Consider the following 19,714-nt stretch of genomic DNA (forward strand, 5'->3'; position numbering starts at 1 on the left):
TCCCCAAGGACTCCTTCCCCCACAGTACTACTGTGGGATCTCTAGTGATCCTTCAAAATAGAATAATAGAATCACATAGCTGAAAGGATCTGCAAGGGCCATCTAATCCCACCCCCCTGCCATGCAGGAGTTTACAGCTGTATTCTCCCAAAAATGGCCACAATCCTGTTTAAAGACTTCCAAAAGCAAAGTGTTTACCACCCGCTGAGGCAATCAGATGCCAGAAAGTTCTTTCTAATGTCTCTTTCTGTTGAATTTGAATCCATTGGTTCATGCCCTACTTGCTCCATCTTTTACATAACTTTTGAGTATCATAGTTCTGCTGTTGCCTGTGCCACACACACCCTTCCTATCTGCAAGGATGAAATTAAGAAGTCTTAGAAGAATTTGGGTAAGAGAGATGGGAAAGGTCTCTTGATGGGTTATAGTTAGTCAGATTTGAAATTGATCTGACTTCTTACAGACAGCTTCATAAGTGGAAACGTTTTTCCACTTTGTGGACTCCTTTGGGAGCTATCCCCATCTGAAATATGATTTATATGTACCCAGGAAAGAGCCTGTCAAATAGATGAGTACATGGTATCTACAGCAGGCAAAGGCAGTGGACCAAAATTGTATTCCAAATGTGGTTGCAGTATAAAGTATGCCCTGATTTGTATAAGGTTAGCATGGTATCAGCAATTTCATTTTAGTTTGCCTTTTTAATCATATCCAACACAGAATTTACCTTTTTCAAAACAGCTGCTCAGTAGACTGACATTTTCTACAATTACATTTGCTACAACATTGTCTTCTTATAATTTCCATACCAGTAGCTGTGTTACGTTATTGTAGTGAAAACAGCAAAGCATCTTGTTCCACCTTAAAGACAAACAAATTCATTATGACATGGGCTACCCTGCACTTCAGTGAACAAATTCACAGAAGCTTTGGTTGCTTGTTTCTTGTTAACTGTCCTCAAGTGGACCCTGACCCATTGCAATCCTGTGTAAGAGACATCTCCAAGCCCCCCTATCTTCCACTACTCTGCTTAGGTCCTCCAGATTCAAGCCCGTGACCTCCCTGATTGAGTCCGGCCATCTAGTGTGCAGTCTTCCTCTCTTTTTACTACCTCCTACCTTTTCCTAATATTATTGTCTTTTCTAATGAGTCATGCCTGCTCATGAAGTGGCCAAAATATGACAGCTTCAGTTTAATCATCTTGGCTTCCAGGGAGATTTCAGGCTTGATCAGTTCTAGGATCCATTTGTTTGTCTTTTTGACCATCCATAGTATTCTGAGCACTCTTCTCCAGCACCACATCTCAGAAGAATTGATTTTCCTGTTATCCAATTTCTTCACTGTCCAGCTTTCACATTTGTGCACAGTGATGGGGAATACAATTGCCTGGATGATTACTGACTTCAGTGCTCAGTTGCATATTTTTACATTTTAGGATCTTGTCTAGTTTTTTTATAGCTACCTTTCCATTCCTAGCCTTCTCCCGATTTCTTGACTCCAGGCTCCATTCTGATTGATATTTGAACCAAGGTACAGGAAATCTTTGGCTATTTCAATTTCCTTGCTATCTAGTTTGAATTTATGTAGCTCCTCCATGGCCATTATTTTTGTTTTCTTTGTGTTTGGCAGTAAACCTGTCTTTGGACATTCTTCTTTAATTTCCCTTAGTAATTTTTACAAGTCTCTATATTTTCCTCTAGTAGTATGGTGTCATCTATATATCTTAGACTGTTGATGTTCCTTCCTCCTATCTTCACTCCTCCTCCTTCTGAGTCCAAACATGCTGTTTGTGTAATATTTTATGTGTACAAATTGAACAAATAGGGTAATAGAATGCAGCCTTGCCTTACCCCTTTGCCAACTGGGAACCATTCTGTTTCTCCATATTCTGATTTTACAGTAGCCTTTTGTCCTAAGTACACATTCCACATCACGACAATGCCACAATAAAATTGTTTGTCTTTTTGTAACGGTGGAGATTCCATTGGCTTTTGTAAGTCTCAAGCTGCTCCACTGAGGTCTGGCACTGTTGTTAATAAAGAAATTTGCATTCAGAGATTGTTTTAAATTTTGATTACATTATGTGTAAATCATAACTTTCCTTTGTGTCCTTCTGGGTAGCCACTTTGGCTTCACCTTTGTCAGAGAGACGTAGATACTCCTCTAGGTTGACTTGTGGATACATAGAAGACTCTTTGTTGAATGCTAATGGAACTGCGGTCTGTGAAGACATAACCAAGTGATAACAGCAAGCTCCCCAGTTATATTTGTTTTGTTTATGGCCTTGAAGTCAAATTCAGAGGTTAGCCATCCTGAGGGCAGATGTTTCAGAATGCCTCAGAGCAGCAGTAGCTAGACTGAAATCTATCCAAGCTGAATGTCTTATAGTAAAAAGCTCATATGAATAATTTACCACTATAGACTTGTTTGCCTGGTTGTATATAGGGCTAAACTGGGGGCAGGGATGTGGGTGTGCACCATAGGCCTAGCAGCTTCCCAGACTTTCTTAATAGCTTACACTCTTATCTATATTTCTGAACATGTTTTAATATTTGAGGTGCTTTGGGTTTTAATGTTCTAAACTGCCATAAAAAACAGTGTATTGACATAGCAAGGAAGAAGTATATTGCACTACCCCATCTCTGCCTATCTGCTAATATGACAGGGCTTTCTTCCTTCTCTGCAGCCTTCTCTGCTGTTCAAAAATATGCTTGAGAAGATTTCCCAGTCGCCCAGAGCAGAGTTTGGGGATGGGGAGAAGCAGTTCTTAGTAAAACTACTTTTTGAATCCATGACGCCTGGAAGCCAATTGGGTTCTATGCTGATCTTGTATAGAAGCCTTGTCTTGTCTGATACCATTATTTGGCAAAAGTTCTCTCAACCCTGACCACATTCCGCTTGACATTATTGTGAGAAGTTGTCAATGGGAAAAGTTCAAAATCCACTGGGGTTTGGTTCCAGCACCACCCATGGATACCAAAATCCATGGATGCTCAAGTACCATTATAGACAATGGCATAGTAAAATGATGTCCCCTATATAAAATGGCAAACTTAAGGTTTGGTTTTTGGAATTTATATATTTCTTTACCATGGATAAATAATTTGTGGATATGGAAGGCTGACTGTATTCACATAAGTCAACAATTACAAAACAATTACCTGTTACAGTACAATAAATATAGCTGAGTTGCCATGGATCTGCTACTGTGTCCCCCTGCTGGTATCATGTGCATAATAACACACACCTCTGACTGTAATAACAATTTTTGCAATGATAGTCTGAGCCACATATACTTTGTCAGCCACATATTAGTCTCATTTCCAGTTTGGGAGAAGACTACTCAAATGGTAATGGGATGTGTGTAGAAAGAGAAAGCACAAAATGTTACTTCTAGTTAAAATCCTCAGCTTCATTTATAAAACTTTTGCTTAAATAACGCAAGGAGACTCTTGGTTGATGCATCTTGGGTTGCTTTATTAATTTACAGCTCCCTTCTAACAGGAGGTTGGGGTTTCTGTTCATTTGATAGGGGGAAATTGCTGACTCACTCTTTGCTGTGAATTCACAGCAGTGTAATTAAAAAGAAAAGAAGGGGGGAAAAGGAAGGAAGGAAGGAAGGAAGGAAGGAAGGAAGGAAGGAAGGAACAAACTAACACACCACCCTGCTGCTGCAAATGAGCCGGGTAGATTTCTCTGTCCTTTGACAATTGTTATATTTTTCTTTTACTTGGTTTCTCTAGATCACAAAGTGCAAACAAGAAGGCTCTTCTCTGGCATATTTAATGCCGCAGCCAAGACACTCAGATGGAATTCCCCGGGTTAGCATACATTTAACGGACAGTTCACGTTCAGAGGAGATGGATTTAGCTGATGAAATCTCCTTCATAAGCAGTACTGCATTCTTCACCAGGTTAGTGTCGCTTCTTCCTCCATATCACATAGTGTGTAGCATTTGAATAATCTTTAGTGTGTTTTGATGAGTGCACAAAGATTTACAGCATTGCAGTAGAGCCTGTGATCCTGTAAGAAATTTTAAGGGTTGACTAGCCAGCTACATCCACATGTATTTCTTCTGTTTATCATTGGTACTGAAAAGGAATGTTTTGCTTAAATGTATGCTTAGGAATCTGGAATGATAACAGCAGAGTGTAAGTAACATGCCCTAGGATGCTAATAATTTAAGATGGCTTTTATTCAAGTTAATAGTGTTAGGAATGGTAGAATAGTTATATACACTCTGAAACCATTTCTACAGCAAATTAGATTTTGTGTGCCTTGAGATAAAAGGCTTCTCTTTTGAGCTCTTCCATTTGTCAGGAAGCAAAAAGCAATGATGCCTTTTCTTAGCTGTGCTTCTCAAGGTTGGAGCTTGCTTTTATCTTGGTTTTGCTATAGTACTTGTAATCCAAGGTTGAAAACATTGCAGTTTAAGTTTATTTGCCTCCTTTATCTGCAGTAATATAAAGAGGGGCATCTGATTAATTAGCTATATAAAACTAGTCAGGAGAAAAGTGGTGCTACTTGTATAAAAGGTGTGGCAGGCAGACAGCAGGGAAACAGATGCAGCAAAGTAGAGATGCACAAGTAGAGAAGATCTGCGATTAATGCTACTCAGGCAAAGAGCCTGTGGAACCATTTAGAGTTATTCCAAGTCATGAGATCCAGTGGACTATCTGGGTGTGAGTCAGAAGACAGAATTTCTTTGGTTCAAGTCCCAATAACCTTCCAGTTGCTACTGACCCTGACAACAGTACACTGGCGCATACTGGATTCAAACCCGACACTGAATTGAAGCCTAGTACAGATATGGGCTCCTCTAGATGGAGTAGGACTTGAGATATTTGTTGCTGTTGTTTTCAGGGTTTGTTTGTTTTTAAATCCAAATGATGATTCTGTTTTTCTAGACTGTTTTCTGGCAATTCTTGTCACCATCTGCAACATTTTATTCCCAGCCTCTACTGCACTGCAAGGAAGCCATTGACAGTTGTCAAGGTTCAGCACCATGAGTTGCAGTCTAGCTGGACAGCTCCCTTCTTTTTCTTCTTTGCAATGGTCTCTGCATATGTTGACCTCCAAATGAATGTTACACTTCGGTTGAAAGGTGGCAGCTTTGCTGAGATAGGTGAAACCTCACATGTCCCATGGGTCTTTAGCATTGCCTTTCCTTCTGTTCTGCACCATATAATTGCTAAGATGCCTGCTAACCAAATAAGTTTCAGTTCCAATTCCTCATGGTATCTGTCAGTTGGAGACATTTGGTCCTGGTAACAGAGAAACCAAAGGAGAAGCTGGCAGCAGCACTGTGTGTGTCTGTGTGTGACATCTAGTCTCTGCTGGTCCAAAGCCAGCCCTAGAACTGAGCAGGGTGAGTTGGCTGTTAATTAATTAAATTTTTGTTATTGATTCCCCCTCCAAAAAAAATCAGGATGGGTGGGGAGTTGCTTGTGGGATATCCTGGTTCATACCACCAAAATAACTTAGCAAGCTTCAGATACTATGTTGACTGCCTTGAAAATGCATGTTTCATTGAGGAGAGTGGCCCCACCACCATTATAGATCACAACTACACTCATCTCTCCATATTTGCAGATTTGATTATTCATGGATTTGATTAATATGTTCTCTCTAGGAATACCTAGGTCCTCCAGTGCAGCTCTATGGTCAATTTTAACTAAAAGTTGCACTGAAAGACCTAGAGATTCCTACAGTGAATACTCTACTAGGCATTTGTAGCTACTCCAGCGCAATTTTTATGATCTGTGTCTGTTGGACATTGATCACAGAGTTGCACTGGAGGACCTAGAGATTCCTAGAGAGGTGTCCTCTCAGGTAAAAACATGGTGTTTTTGTTATTTGCAGTTTTTCCATATTCGTGGGGGTCTTGTGCCCCTCACCCTAGCAAATATGGAGGGACAAGTGTATTTCACTGTGATCAGTCTATTACTGAGTGGCCAGTCTTTTGGTGATGATTCTCTCTGTACTTATCTAGTCCTAAAAACAAAGACACACTCTCTGCCACCAGATAAATACTTAAAGACTTCATTTCCAGCTTGGTTTGTTGTGTGCCTTCAAGTTGTTTCTGATTTATGGCAACCCGTAGGATTTTCTTGGCAAGTTTCTTCAGAGGGGGTTTGCCATTGCCATCCTCTGAGGCTGAGTGAGTGTGACTTGACCAAAGTCCCCTAGTAGGTTTCCATGGCTGAGCTGGGATTTGAACCCTGGTCTCTCAGTGTCTTAGTCAAACACTGAAGCCATTACAGTAGCATCTGCCGAAATAGGTATAAGCTTCTAGAAGCCACCCTGGCGTGATGGAGCACCAGCATAGGACTTTGTGGAGAAAATTGGACAACAAATAACTTTAAATATATTTAGGCATTGTTGGGGGAATAAAGTTAATTACATTTCCATTTAAGCATAGTAAGCCAGGGTTTCTTTGTACCTTAGCTAAGCTAGCACTGATGAAAATGTGAAACCATTGCTAAAATTCAACAATTAGAATGCCTGTCTTTTGGAGAATAGATGTATTATTTGCAATATTTATATCCCTGATTTTCAGTTTCAATTCTATAAATGATGTATAGTGGTAAAATAACACTTCAAACAATATGCTAATAATTAAAAAAAAACTACTTAGCAGTAGTAGTAATGTGTGCTTGCAAGTCACTACCATAAAATAAATAAAACTGGTTTATGTATTTGCCTGGGCTTGACCTTTTACCTAAATATATCTAGATACTTATGGAAATCATCAGACTTGGTATGTATCCGAACTGTAGCTGCACCAAGTATACTTTTACGTGAGTACATTAATAAATGCTGGTTTCTGAATAACTAAAGCAAAATGCATGGTAGCCAATAGAAAGATGAAAAGGCATACTAATACTTACCATTACTGTCATATATGTTTACAGTGACCTTTTTGCCTGTAAGACTATCCTGATATCCTTGCCATCCTGCTGTATTTGTGTGTGTATCTTATGGCATCATGCAGCTATTACTGGGCATATTACAAATCCTAAGCATTGTGGCAAAGTTTCAGATGGTCCAAAAAGCAATAGCAAATAGTTGGGCTTTTTCAAGTAACCTTTCCAAAGTGGAATGGTTGGAAGCACTAGCTCCATGGGAAAGCTATACTGTATTCAGGAGTTTGTGATAACTGTCACCTGGTTATCAATATCCCCTTATGCAGAAAGGTGCTCAAGGTGTTGATGGGTCAAATTTAAAGTGCTTTTGGATGAAACATATTGTCGAGATCTACCCTGGAGCCTTATCGTCCCAAGTCTATTTTCCTTTTTAAATAATCCTCAGTTCCTCTAGTATCACTTGTCCTTTCTTCTGTCATGCTGGAAAGGGTGAATTGATAGGTTACAGAACTTCCCTGTTAACATGAACAGTATCCACCTTCAAAACCAGCAGTGGATTTCCAGCTCTTTCTAAAGATTTGCCTATTTCTAGGTTGTCTGTGTGGCCACAGAAGTTCAGAGGGGGGAAAAATGGTTCCCAGGCTTGCTACAGTTGCCTGCCCTGATTTAAACTCATTTTGGTCCAGTTTCACACCGGCTGCATCCACACTGCAGAAATAATGCAGTTTGAAACCACTTTAACAGCCATTGCTTAATGGCATTCTGGGATTTGTAGTTTTGTGAGATATTTAGCCTTCTCTGTCAGAGAGCTCTGGTGTCAACAGACTGCAAATCCCAGGATTCCATAGCATTGAGAATGGCAGTTAAAGTGATGTAAAACCGAATTATTTTTGCAATGCGGATGCAGCTAGGGTCACTGAAACAGCCTTGGTTCCCTCTTTCAGGAGAGTTGGAGATATGTGTCCTTGTCCATTCTTCTCAATGTCTCAGCAGCTTGTGTTACCATTGACCATTACTACCTACCTGAATTAGCTGTGGGGTTTGTACAGCACGGTGATATTGTGGCATTACATACAGGATTGGTTATTCTGGGTGGGAACTTCTCTTCAATTCTGTGCTATTTCAGTCTAGGATCTTGAAAGGGTTTATTTTATTCGTTGTGTTTTATTAATGATTAATTGAAGTCTATTTATCCTTCTGAGAATCTGAAATGAAGTGTCATTATTATAGTGATTATTCCTGGTGCTATTCATTGGTATCATTTGGAGGTGTCTGGATTTGATAATGGGATGGAGAAAGGGAGGGTATAAATCCAATAAATAAATAAATGGATGAGGAACAGGAAACTGAAGCTAAGCCCTTAGCAGGGAGGTACTGTAAACAGGTTGTTTCTGGATCTGGGAAGTTGGTGTTCAGCCTCTTCTGGATCAGATGGAAGATACATAGCTTCTGTAGGAATATATAACTTGATTCATCACTTTATTTAAAGAACCAAATGATCTCAGTGTTCAGAGCACCTTTTACTGTCTTCAACCAGTTCACCTGCAATGGTTGTTCCTGGGAAGGAAAATCCTTGCTACAGTGAACTGTGTTCTGGTAACCTTCAGGTTTGATTACTGTAATGTATTTTATGTAGAGTGGACCTTTGAAATGATTTGAAAGCTTTAGTTGGTACTTCTGGTATAACTAGGATGAACCACTTTGCACTAGTTCTCAGGGAATTACATAGGCTCCTTATTCACTAGCAAGTGCAGTTCAAAGTATTGGTCTTCACATTTAAAACTCTAAATGGCTGGGTCCCCAAATATTTGAAAGCATGCTCCCTCCCCCAGCCCCAGATCTGCTGAAGTCAAATTAATTAGTAATGGTGGAAAAATATGGAGATTCTTTATATACTCCCCATGTCTTATGCAGGAGATCTTAAAATTGCTGTTTTGTGGTTGCAGAGTACACCAGTGTGGTATCTGCCAGGGCAAGTGCACTGTATCACCTTTTGGGTATGCTTAAAGATTTCCAAAGCAAAACTTTGTGCCAACACTTCACATCTCATCTTATATGGCTTTATGTTCCAGCAGTGGAGAGTTTATTGGTCATATGGTCCTGTAGCAATCATAAATTAGGTGGGAAATGTGCGTGTATTTCTGTGGCTTATTCCTAGTAACTCAGTAAGACACGCACAGCTCCGCCTTGTTTATATGGTATGGAAAGCAAGGGTATATTCAGAAGTAGTTACAACCATAAACTGCTGGTAAATTGCTGGGATAAATGGGTTGGATTATATCCTAGGCCCTATGGAGATGTAGTGCATGTTGGTGGAGGATCCTAGCTCCCGTTTTCCTTATCCTGACTAGGTTGTTAGGACATTTGCAGAACTTAGAAAAGTTGTGGGATTATTTATTTATTTATTTATTTATTAGGTGTTACAAGTTCCAGAACCTCCAGTCTGCAAGATCAGTGGCTGTGCTTATTGTGTTGTACAAAAGTTTAAAAAGCAAGCCACCCAATTAAAAGAATATAAAAACAATTAAAGCTAATGAAATACATATTTTTTAAAAATGCCCAATACACATCTTCTGCCTTGACCAGTTAAAGCAGTGATTCCCAAACTCTAGTCTTCCAGGTATTTTGGACTTTAGCTCCCAAAAGCCTCAACCATCTTGACCAATAGTCTGTAATTCTGGGAGCCAAAGTCCAAAACACCTGGGAGTTTGTTTTGGAATCACTGGGTTATAGGATGAAGAAGGTATTTTTGAAGAGAAAAGTCTCCTGGCAAGCAAAAAAAAAGACCATAGAGGGGGCCAACTGAGCCCCCCCTTGAGAAGGAATTCCATAGCCTAGGAACAACTATCAAGGAGGCTCTGTCTTGTGTCCTCACCAACAAGCCTGTGAGGGTGGTAAGCAGGAAAGCCCTCTCCTGGAGATCATAAAGGTTTCATATGGGGAGATATAAGCTTTCAGATATTCTGGATCTAAGCCATATAGTACTTTATAGATCATAATCAACACTCTGAATTTTGGCTGAAACGGATTGGTAACCAACGAAACTGCTTGAACATGGGAATTTATACACTCTCTATAACCCTTATACCTCAGGCGTTCTGTGACTTGTAGTCCAACAAAGGCAACTTTCTGAAGCTTTGCAAGTTTGGCATATATTTCAACCTTTTAATGTTAGTGCACTCAGTTTGGAAATGTAGGAAAAACATCAAAGGGCAGAGCAGGGCTGATGCATAGACACAAAATTTCCTCTTGAAGATTGCAACGATCATAGAGTCAAAGGAGAATAAAACTTAAAAGCATACATCAGAAGAGCCTTTGTTACTATTTCCTGGAAGAATGTATTTCTCCAAAAACATTGGTTATGTAACATCGTCCACGGTGCCAACACCCCACAATGGAATAAAGAATGGGATTGATTGCATAGGAGGGTGGAGTCAAATGTACTTCTCAAAAATTAAGTGAGTCAGCTTGGAAAAACTAAAGCAGCAAGAGCCTAAAGTGCAAGGAGAGACAGAGGAAAGAACACATCTCTCCGCAATTAAATTGTTTTCAGTCTCAAGGTGTCTCCTTAATTGGCAAGATTAAAGAAGGAAAAGGAAAGCTTCTCAAGTGGAGAATCTACATACCTATCATACAAGGTGTATTTTCCCCTGACATTTTGCCTGGTTATCAATTGAGCTTGAGTTTTAGCCGCATTCCTAATTAATCACATCTTTTCCCCCAGTGTGAGTTTGTGATAGGTTAGGCACTTTGCATTGGCCCCTTCTAATCCCTTATGCAAACCTGATACAGATTCTCATCTGTGACAAGAGTGCAGAAGTGCATTGGCCTGATATACTTAAAACTACTTGACATGTTCAGTCAACAACATATAATTGTAGTGTTTTATCACCTGCCAGGGAACATTGGAGTAGGCTTTTGATCAGTTTACTTTTCAAAGTGAGAAGGTGAAAAGGATGCAAACAAGTAAAAGTGAAATTGACTGTGGCATGAATCCAATTCCCAGTGCCACCTAGAGCAAACCCACTCAGTCAATTGCAGCATGACTGGTAGACACTTATATAAAACCTTTTGATTAAATAAGAGGAACTAAGACTTTATTATTTTTATATATAAGTAATTGGTTTTAAAATTGTATAAATTGCATCCCTATAACAAAGGTGACTGAAATACCTGTGTGGGAAAATAGATTTTTATTTTTTTAAAAGTGTGGGACATTTAAAGCAATAAAGATTTGCTGATCTGATAATGATGCCATGTTGTGCACTTTTTTCAGTTAAAACATTTTTTCATATGTAAATTAATTTGTGGAAAGATATATTATGGCAAAAGTAACATATGCATAGTTCATACCAATGTTTGGGTTTGCTTCATTATTACAATGCTTATTGCACTATAAATTGGATGGAATTTTGTTTGTTATGTCAGTTTGTGTGCTTTCAAGTTGCCTGTTGATTTATGGTGACTTCATGAATTTTAAAAGGTTTGCTTAGGCAAGGATTATTCAGAGATAATTTTGGTAGTTCCTTCCTCTAAGATATAGCCTACAGCACCTGCTATTCATTGACTCTTTCCCATCCAAGTTCTAACCAGAACTGGTCCTGCTTAGCCTCAAGATCAGGCACAGCCAATTTCTATGTAACTATAAAATAATTTTAAAATTAAAAAAATACAGAGCAGCACCAGCAAAAGTTTCATAAAACAATCTTTTCTCCGGACTGTAAAACTACATAATGATATTGTGGGAAAGTATTTTACATATGTTTCCAAAAGGCAAATCTCATGCATTTACCAAAAGAAACTCACTATCTCACTTCTGCTTGTTCTATCAAGTAGGCTCAGGGATTTAATAAAACAAGGTTTGGAATCATTTTTTTCAAGTTTTGCACATTTTCTTATAGAGGAGGAGTTATGTAGATTCAATGCTCCATGGCTTAAAAATATCCCCCCCACAAAAAAAAAATTGTCACCATTTTATTATAATTAATACTGGGACTTGAACAGACACAGATTTGGGTCCTGCAGCCAAATGAATACCAAAGGCCTACTGTATGTTGTTAGGATGTACCCTCTCAATTCTGGTCACTTCTGATTTGTTAACTGAAAGCTGCACTTGTGGAGATCAGTCTATGGGGAAGGATCACAGCCAGATGAGCCATGCCATTAGGCAGAATTCAAAGATATAGCCGTGTTAGTCTGTAGAATCAGTACGTAGAGAGATCTTGTAGCACCTTTCAGACTAACTGAAAGAAGGAAATTGGCAGCAAGACTTTTCAAAGTCTTCACTCTACGAAAGCTCATGCTGCCAATTTCTCTCATTAGGCAGAATGGCATCGTTGCCTCATGCAGAATATGCTAGGAGGCAATAGCAAAGCATTGGAAGAAGAGAGATGTCCGGCTAAACTAACCTTGCTTTCAAGTATAGTGGTGGATCTATCATACTTTCTCCAGAAAGCTTAGGCCAGATTTCTGCATGGTTTCCCAAGCAAGTACCTGACAGAACCAGAGCTGTTCAGCTTCCATAGCAGAAGTACACTTTGTGCCTTCAGATTGTTCCTAAGTGTTTATAAGAGTTTATTATCCATACCGGATATAATATCTTCTGCTCTGCAATCTCCATGCCATTCACAATTTTATGAACATTTTACCATGTCCTTATTTATAGCCTAGTCTTATGCATGTTTATCTGAATGCAGGAACACTAATGTTCCACTTGAACTTTTTCCCAGGTAAGAATGTGAAGAATGTACACATCTTTTCTCACTGTTAAGAAGATGTTAAGAAGATCTATCTCTTACATTCGTCTCTTAAGGAAGGTAGTCCAAGTCTTTCTGCCCCCTTCCCTTTCTGTACATTCTACAATATCTATTTTTATATTAAGCATCTAGATCTAGATCCACATACTTTAAATAATGACATAATTGTACCTGTTTTCTTTTTAAATTTCCACTCCATTTTCTTATGGTTTCTTAAGAAAAAAAATTCTTTTGGAAATTGCTGCAGCAACCTGTTGTCTGTTTTTATCTTAAGATCTCTTTTGTGGAGAGTCACAGCAGATTTATTTAAAGTACTTGTTTAATTATTTAAAGTATTTCTGTATCACCTCCCAGCCCAGAAGGGCCCCTGAGGCAATGGGTAAATAAAGAAACAATGCAAAGATAAAAACATTTTAAAACACATTAAAATACTCTTTAAAAACTCCTAAAAGCAGTCTAAAAACCATCCTACAATCCAGTTTTAAAACAATAAAAACAGCAGTTTAAAACACTGAGTGCCATACAATTGCTATTTTGACCAATATATGATGGGAGAAAGAGGTACTGAGGGGCGAGTGAATGGGTAGGTGCAGCTTGTATGGGAGTAAAGGGGAAATTGCTTATCCCCTCTCTATATAGTTGCTCATTCCTGCTGTATGGAGTCCTTTGTCACTTGGAGATGCTGTATCACATTTTTAAAAAAGATATGGGGCTGTGCTGCTGTTGGACTGAGGGTGGGATGGGGTACAAATATAGCATAAACCATGCTTAAATAGTGCTTGGACTGTAATCCAGTAACTTTAATACACTCTAGTTGTGAGTGAACGACATCAAAATAATGTCAAGATATTATGGTTGCTATCATAAGCTACATCTCTTCTGTATATTTGGATCAGGGACAAGGTTGAGCATGAAGGAACTGTCTTCATCATGAGCACTCACATGTCACCAATACTGTTAAGCAGTGATATAAAAATCTCAGGTCAGTGAATAAATTAAAAAAAACTAAACCCACCTTGTATCCACCATCAATTTTTTTTATTTATTCGTTGAAATGTATAGCCTCACCATCACCTAAAATTGTGCTTTGCGATACCAGTGCAGCTAATCAGTTTATATTTAGTCATAATTTAATATTCTCATTTTATATATTGGTTGGTTTTTTTTTGGGGGGGGGGAAGTCCACGTGTTTTTATTAGGGGTGTGTGTTTGTGTGTATCTCTGGTGTATTTTTATTCTACAAATAACTAGGCTGGGTTGGGAGAGGCAAAAGCACCTGCTCATGTCAACTAAACTCTCACAGGGCAATGAGGTAGTAATGACCTCCAGTTGCTACTGCCTTCAAGAGATGCCAACTAATATTGCAGCTGGAGTCAGAAAGCAACAAAAACACATATCTACTTCATATCTGTGCAATGTCCCTCAGTCTTTCTCTCTCCGTGTCCTATTTTTCTTTGGTGTTTGGTAGGAAGATTCTGCCTTTGAAAAAGGAACTTGTTGGAGGGATTGCATGCCAGTTGCTGGGGAACCTCAAGTAGGAGAGCATTACTGCACACATGTCCTCTTGAATTGCCTCCCATAGGTCTCTTGTTGGCTTGTATAGGAAGGAAATCCTAGACTCATTTCAGACTACACAGTTATAGCACTATGATATTGATTTAATTACCATGGCTCCATCCTATGTAATCCTGAGGTCCTGTGACAGAGAATTCTAAATACAGTTGCTCCTTTGTATTCATGGATTCTGCATCCACAGATTTTGACATTCACGGGGGGTCCTGGAACCAAGCCCCAGCAGATACCAAGGGCCCATTGTACTTCATACAACGACAAATTTCAGAATTCCATGGGATGAAGCCATGGCAGTAAAAGTGTTATCAGAGTGCTACAATTGTGTAGTATGAAGGATACTTCAGCAAGTCTTTAGATGAATATGAAAACCTTACCGTTTGGTACAGCATATTTAGAACTTATGTTTGAGAGCATGAAACTCATTGTTTGAGGACAGGGTGACCAGTTATGTCCTAACTGCAAAGGAGGACAAGACACTGAAAATGTAGGACATTCAAGAAAAATTTATGGCATTACAAAATAAGAGGTAAAACACTCATATTTAAAGATCTAAAACACTTATATTTAAAGAATATAAATCCATATTTCTTAGTCATGCTCAAAATGGAAGATGTTTTGGAATTCGGCTTGGACAAAAGGCTAAAATGTAGGACATGTCTTGGAAAAGGAGGATGTCTTGTTTCCTTGTTTGAGGATTAATTCTGAGTGAAAAGAATGCAGTTAAAGAAAACATGCCCACAGATAGTTGCGTATAAAATAACATGTTGGACATTTCTCAGTTGTTGTTTCTGTTGTTATAGCCCTGGGAACCTGAGGGTGGTGCATGTGCTTTTGCCCTCTTCCTTATCTTCCCTCAACAATCCTATTAGATAGATTAGGTTCAAGGATGGCTATTGACCAACACCACCCATTGAGAGTTAGATTTGAATTTGAGTGTGTAATCCTAGTCCAACAATCTGACCTCGCTTCTCTGCACTTTCTCACCAATTGGTTGCTGTGCTTGTTTGTTTTGGCTTGCTACTGTCTTCTTTGAAAATATGATGGCACTAGTCTTCAGTACATTTGTTTCTGCCCTTATGGTCCAAATTACCATGTAAAGCTAGGAATGGCAGTAGCTCAGTTACAGAGCAGAAGCTTTGCATATAAAATGTATTGAGACATTTCAAGATACAGTTGAGAAAGATTTCTACCTAAAACCTGGAAGAGCTACTTTCTGCCATTATAGATCAGTGCTGGACAAATCCAAAGTGTCTGGAGGTCAGTTTCAGCCTCCTTATTCTCACTGTGGCCTTGCACCCCTTGTTACCATGGTTATATGCCAACAAAATTTGACATTGAGCACCAGTGCGTAGCAAGGAATTGCCAAAAACCACACTCAGGGCTCTTCAGACTGGCCATTAAGGCCGGCCTGGGGGCAGAGTCAGGGCATCACATCCACATGACGCATGCCCTGACTCTGCCCCCTAGGGCACATGATGCTGCAGCTGCTTCACACGGCACATGACATCACAGCGCTCTTCCAGCACTGCGTCCGGACAAAGCAGTGCTGAAGGACTGCCGTATAGCCGCGGCACCGCTGCCTTTCCAGCCTCTTAGGTTCAGCCTCTTAGGTACTAAAATAAGATTCACAGTTCTACTGTATAACAAGTTACTCACTCCTCTTGTGCCTTGTTTTACCATTGAAATGCATTCTGTTTAGCTGCTGAATTGCAGGCAGAGATGTTAAAAATCATAAAAGTGGCAACTCTTAAAGTCACAGGCCTACATTTTGTCTCAGATTTTTAAAATGACCTGTTTCAGGGGAATGTATTCAAACAGCTATTGGCTATGTTTGGTAATTCTGAGCTCCAGATGGCCAAGATATATGTATTGTTCCACTCCAAAGAAAATGAAGGCACAATTTAGCTGCTGAAGGCAGAATTACATAATGTGGAGACTTATTATTATGTCATGTCTTTACATATTAAGACAGAGAAGCGGTCTGAGGCAGAGAAGGTGTAAAGGATGACTAAATAAAATGAAATCATTTCTATTCAGCTTGTTCAAAGTTCCCCAGTGCGACTGTAAAGTGAAAGAAGAAGCCGTGAATTATAATGATAATAACTATTAAATGGGTGAGATCACCAAAATTGCACTGACAGTGTGGACATGAAGGGGCTTCCTGAGGCAAGGTAGATACTCTAGTTTCTCTGTAATGTTGAAATATCATTCCACTTGAGTTAGTCTCAGCATTCCATGCAAAGATCACATTGTTTGAATGGAATTTTTAACTGTCTAATTAATTTTGCTTTATCCATTGTTTCCTTTACATGCACAAGTAGCTAATGGCCTACTTGTCTCAAAGTAAGGAATGCTCATACATGGACAAATATTGGCTGGCATCCTTTTGGTTAGTCCAAACTAGAGTAGACCTATTCAATAAATTGTTGAATGGTGAGTCAACACATAGGTAAATTCCATGGATTCAATGTTTGAGCTAACAGTAGGATTTAGGCTGTTATGTGTGTGGGGGGGTGGGGGTGGGGGGTGGGGGGCAGGGATTAAAAAATGAAAGCTGCAAGACTGGGGAATTTGTAGTCCAAAATGTAACATTTTTGAGCTCTGGGTATGAGACATCACCCCCAGTTTTTGCAAAAGTCTTTTTCTTCAGAGTTTGAGCCTGCAGTGCTATGGGTTCTCCTAACATAAAGAAGAACTAGGGGGGTGAAGATGAGATATTGCTGATTGGACAGACTTTCAAGTAAAGCTGTGTTTTAATTTAATTGAGGGACAGTCCTAGTAAGAGTTTTATCTGTCGAAGAACCAGAGACCAATCTGAAGTGTTGCCCATTAAAAAAACAAACACTACTAGTCCAACCAGTATGGTGTTGGGGTTTGAGTATTGGACTACGACTCTGGAGGCTAGGGTTCAAATCCCCGCTAGAGCATGGAAACCCACTGGGTGACCTGGGGCAAGTCACACTATCTCAGCCCTAGAGGAAGGCAAAAGCAACCTCCCTCGGAACTAATCTTGCCAAGAAAGCCCCGTGCTATGATTGCCACAAGTCAGAAACGACAAACAATAATCCTGCAATATGCTATTCCTGTTCTAAAAAAAACGATTGTACTTATTTATACATTAAAAGTTTATCACAGATAGAAAACAATGCTAAAAAGACTTTGGCCTAGTTCAGAAACTGAGGTGTTTTGTTGTTAGAATATAATTTGGTAAGCTTCATTCATGGGGTCACCATAAGTCAATAAGGAAATACATATGCACACAGGGTAAACACATTCTTTCTTTCAACCGTATGGTGTAATGTTGTAATCAAAATATTCTTAATGCTGTGACCTTCTCAGCTTGACTCTTAATAGTAGGAAGTATTAAACAAACAGTTTAACAACACACTAAAGCCAAGAAGCTTCACTGTTTGTCAACCTCTTTTATGTATTTCTACTACACACCCAGTCTCTTGCAGCCATAGCTGCATAGCAGTTCATTGTTTATATTTTAAATTGAGTATTTCCCTTCCTTGCTGGTCAAGCCCAGGAGGAGTTCCAGCTTCCATATCCAATCCTTGGCAGAACTTTGGTAGCAGAACTTTCGTAGCATTTCATGCTAAGAAAAAATAATTTTGGGATCTACAATTCCCTGTATCCTCTTGCGAAAGGGGTTGTAGTTAAAAAAAAAGAACAGTTCTGAAGCTCAGGTTCACACTTCACCGCTAAACCTTAAATCACTTTAAAAGGTACCAGGTAAAGATCTCACTAAACTAGTTCCTAGGCTTCACCCCTTACACCCATCTAATCTTGTTTCCTAGTGTAGATGTCACAAGAGTTGTTCTTTTAGGGGACCAGCAAATCATCTGAAAATATTGGAAGCTCTGATAATTGTAGAGCTCTCAATCAGGGAATGTTCAGAGCACAGAAAAGAGAGGCACACTTTTTAATAGCTTTTAAAATTTTAATGTGACCCAAATGGCCCCTGCACACAAGGATGTACAGGTACTTTTCTTGCATAGTGCTTGTATTCCCAAACAGGCGACCAGCACTGTTAATTCTTCATTGTTACATCTCAGCAGCAAGATGGGTGTTAATGCTAAGCACTTCTTCTCTAATTTCTCCAAAAGTTGGTTGGCAGAATAGATGCCCTTGGGGTATGTGCCTATATGTGTGTAAAATGTGTGTATGTGTCTGTATACATGTCTGACTATGTGTGTGTTTGCAAAGGCATTCACGGGCATATATAACATACAATACCTTGTAGAAATAGGCATACACACTCCTTTGACTTTGCCACATTTTGTTGAGTTAACCCCATGGAATTTGGATTTAATTGGCATTGTTACCACATGAAGCACATAAAATGCTCAGCATTCTGAGCATTCAGGCTAATCCCAGTTCTGGGGAAAAGCAGGATACAAATAATAATAATAATAATAATAATAATAATAATAATAATAGTTTCCTTGTGGCATTAAAGTTAAATAAACAAAAATGAAGTGAAACTTCGAGGCACTTTCTCTGGGGAACATAACAGGATACACCAGGAAGATTTAAGAGCTGTCAAAATTCTGGACAGATGCAGAAATACCAGTTGAATAACTACAGAGTTTGGCAAGGTAATCCAAATTGCTTAAAGGGATGTCTAAAGACAAGCTTTTATACTTTTCCTTAAAACATATCTACGTGACTCATATTTCTGCCTGTGCCTGCGATGTCTAAACATACACATGCTTTATTATGTATGATGTCAACAAGCTTGGAATTTTATGTATGCTGGCACAGATAAAGAATTAATAAATAATTCAAGATATCTCACACAAGAAACTGGCTATTTTGAAATAATTTGGTCAGGAATTGTCTAGATGTGTCATGTCAAGTAAATCACAATTTGGCTACTAATCCAAGAAGCAAACAGCATTATTTGAAACCCACCATCTGTCTTAAAGGAAGCAGAAGTGTTTATGTTCAGATATTCATTCCCAGATGTTTACATGTTTTCAACTTATCCCATTAATTCTTCTTTGAAGGGTGGAGAACATGCTATCTGAATTGTAACAATTAGTTGTTATTTAATTACCTTTTTTAAAAAAAACCTCCATTAATGCTTATCTGGGGTGGAGGGAATTCACTTTGTTATATTTTTCTCTTTATTTTGTGTTTTCCTTTTCCCACTCTTCGTTACTGTTTTGGCAAGATTCCCCCACTAAAAAAACAACATCAATAAACTAAGGAACATTACAATAAAAAGTTACACAATACAATAAAGCAATATCAAACCTTATTTGTCATCAATTGAGCAGATAAATCCAGCAATGATCATAAAAGTGTTTTTCAATAGGGAAATGGAGGGAAATATATAATGAATGTAATAAAAAGAAAAATGGCTATAAATTGTCAGCGATCAAGTAAGACAAAGCAAACAGATGTTTGGTAAGTTTACTGTAGTGTATGCATCTATTATTTGTTGATTTTGTTGTGTACCTTCAGGTGGTTTCAAACTTATGGTGATCCCAAGCCTAACCTATTATGAAGTTT

The 19,714-nt window shown here is 38.9% G+C and overlaps 1 protein-coding gene across 4 annotated transcripts in view; it reads left to right on the forward strand.

Moving 5' to 3' along the window:
* Positions 1 to 19,714, forward strand: part of FAM13A (family with sequence similarity 13 member A) — a 175,812-nt gene that overhangs the window by 68,197 nt on the left and 87,901 nt on the right. For all 4 annotated transcript variants that reach the window (XM_089526127.1, XM_089526128.1, XM_089526126.1 and 1 more), the window contains one exon: positions 3,744 to 3,913. In XM_089526127.1, coding sequence (XP_089382253.1) covers positions 3,744 to 3,913 — 170 coding nt within the window. The remainder of the gene's footprint in view (positions 1 to 3,743; positions 3,914 to 19,714) is intronic.

This window comes from Sceloporus occidentalis, unplaced genomic scaffold (assembly GCF_023333645.1).
Source record: "Sceloporus occidentalis isolate IW3139 unplaced genomic scaffold, rSceOcc1.0.p SCAF_5, whole genome shotgun sequence".
Classification (NCBI taxonomy): domain Eukaryota; kingdom Metazoa; phylum Chordata; class Lepidosauria; order Squamata; family Phrynosomatidae; genus Sceloporus; species Sceloporus occidentalis.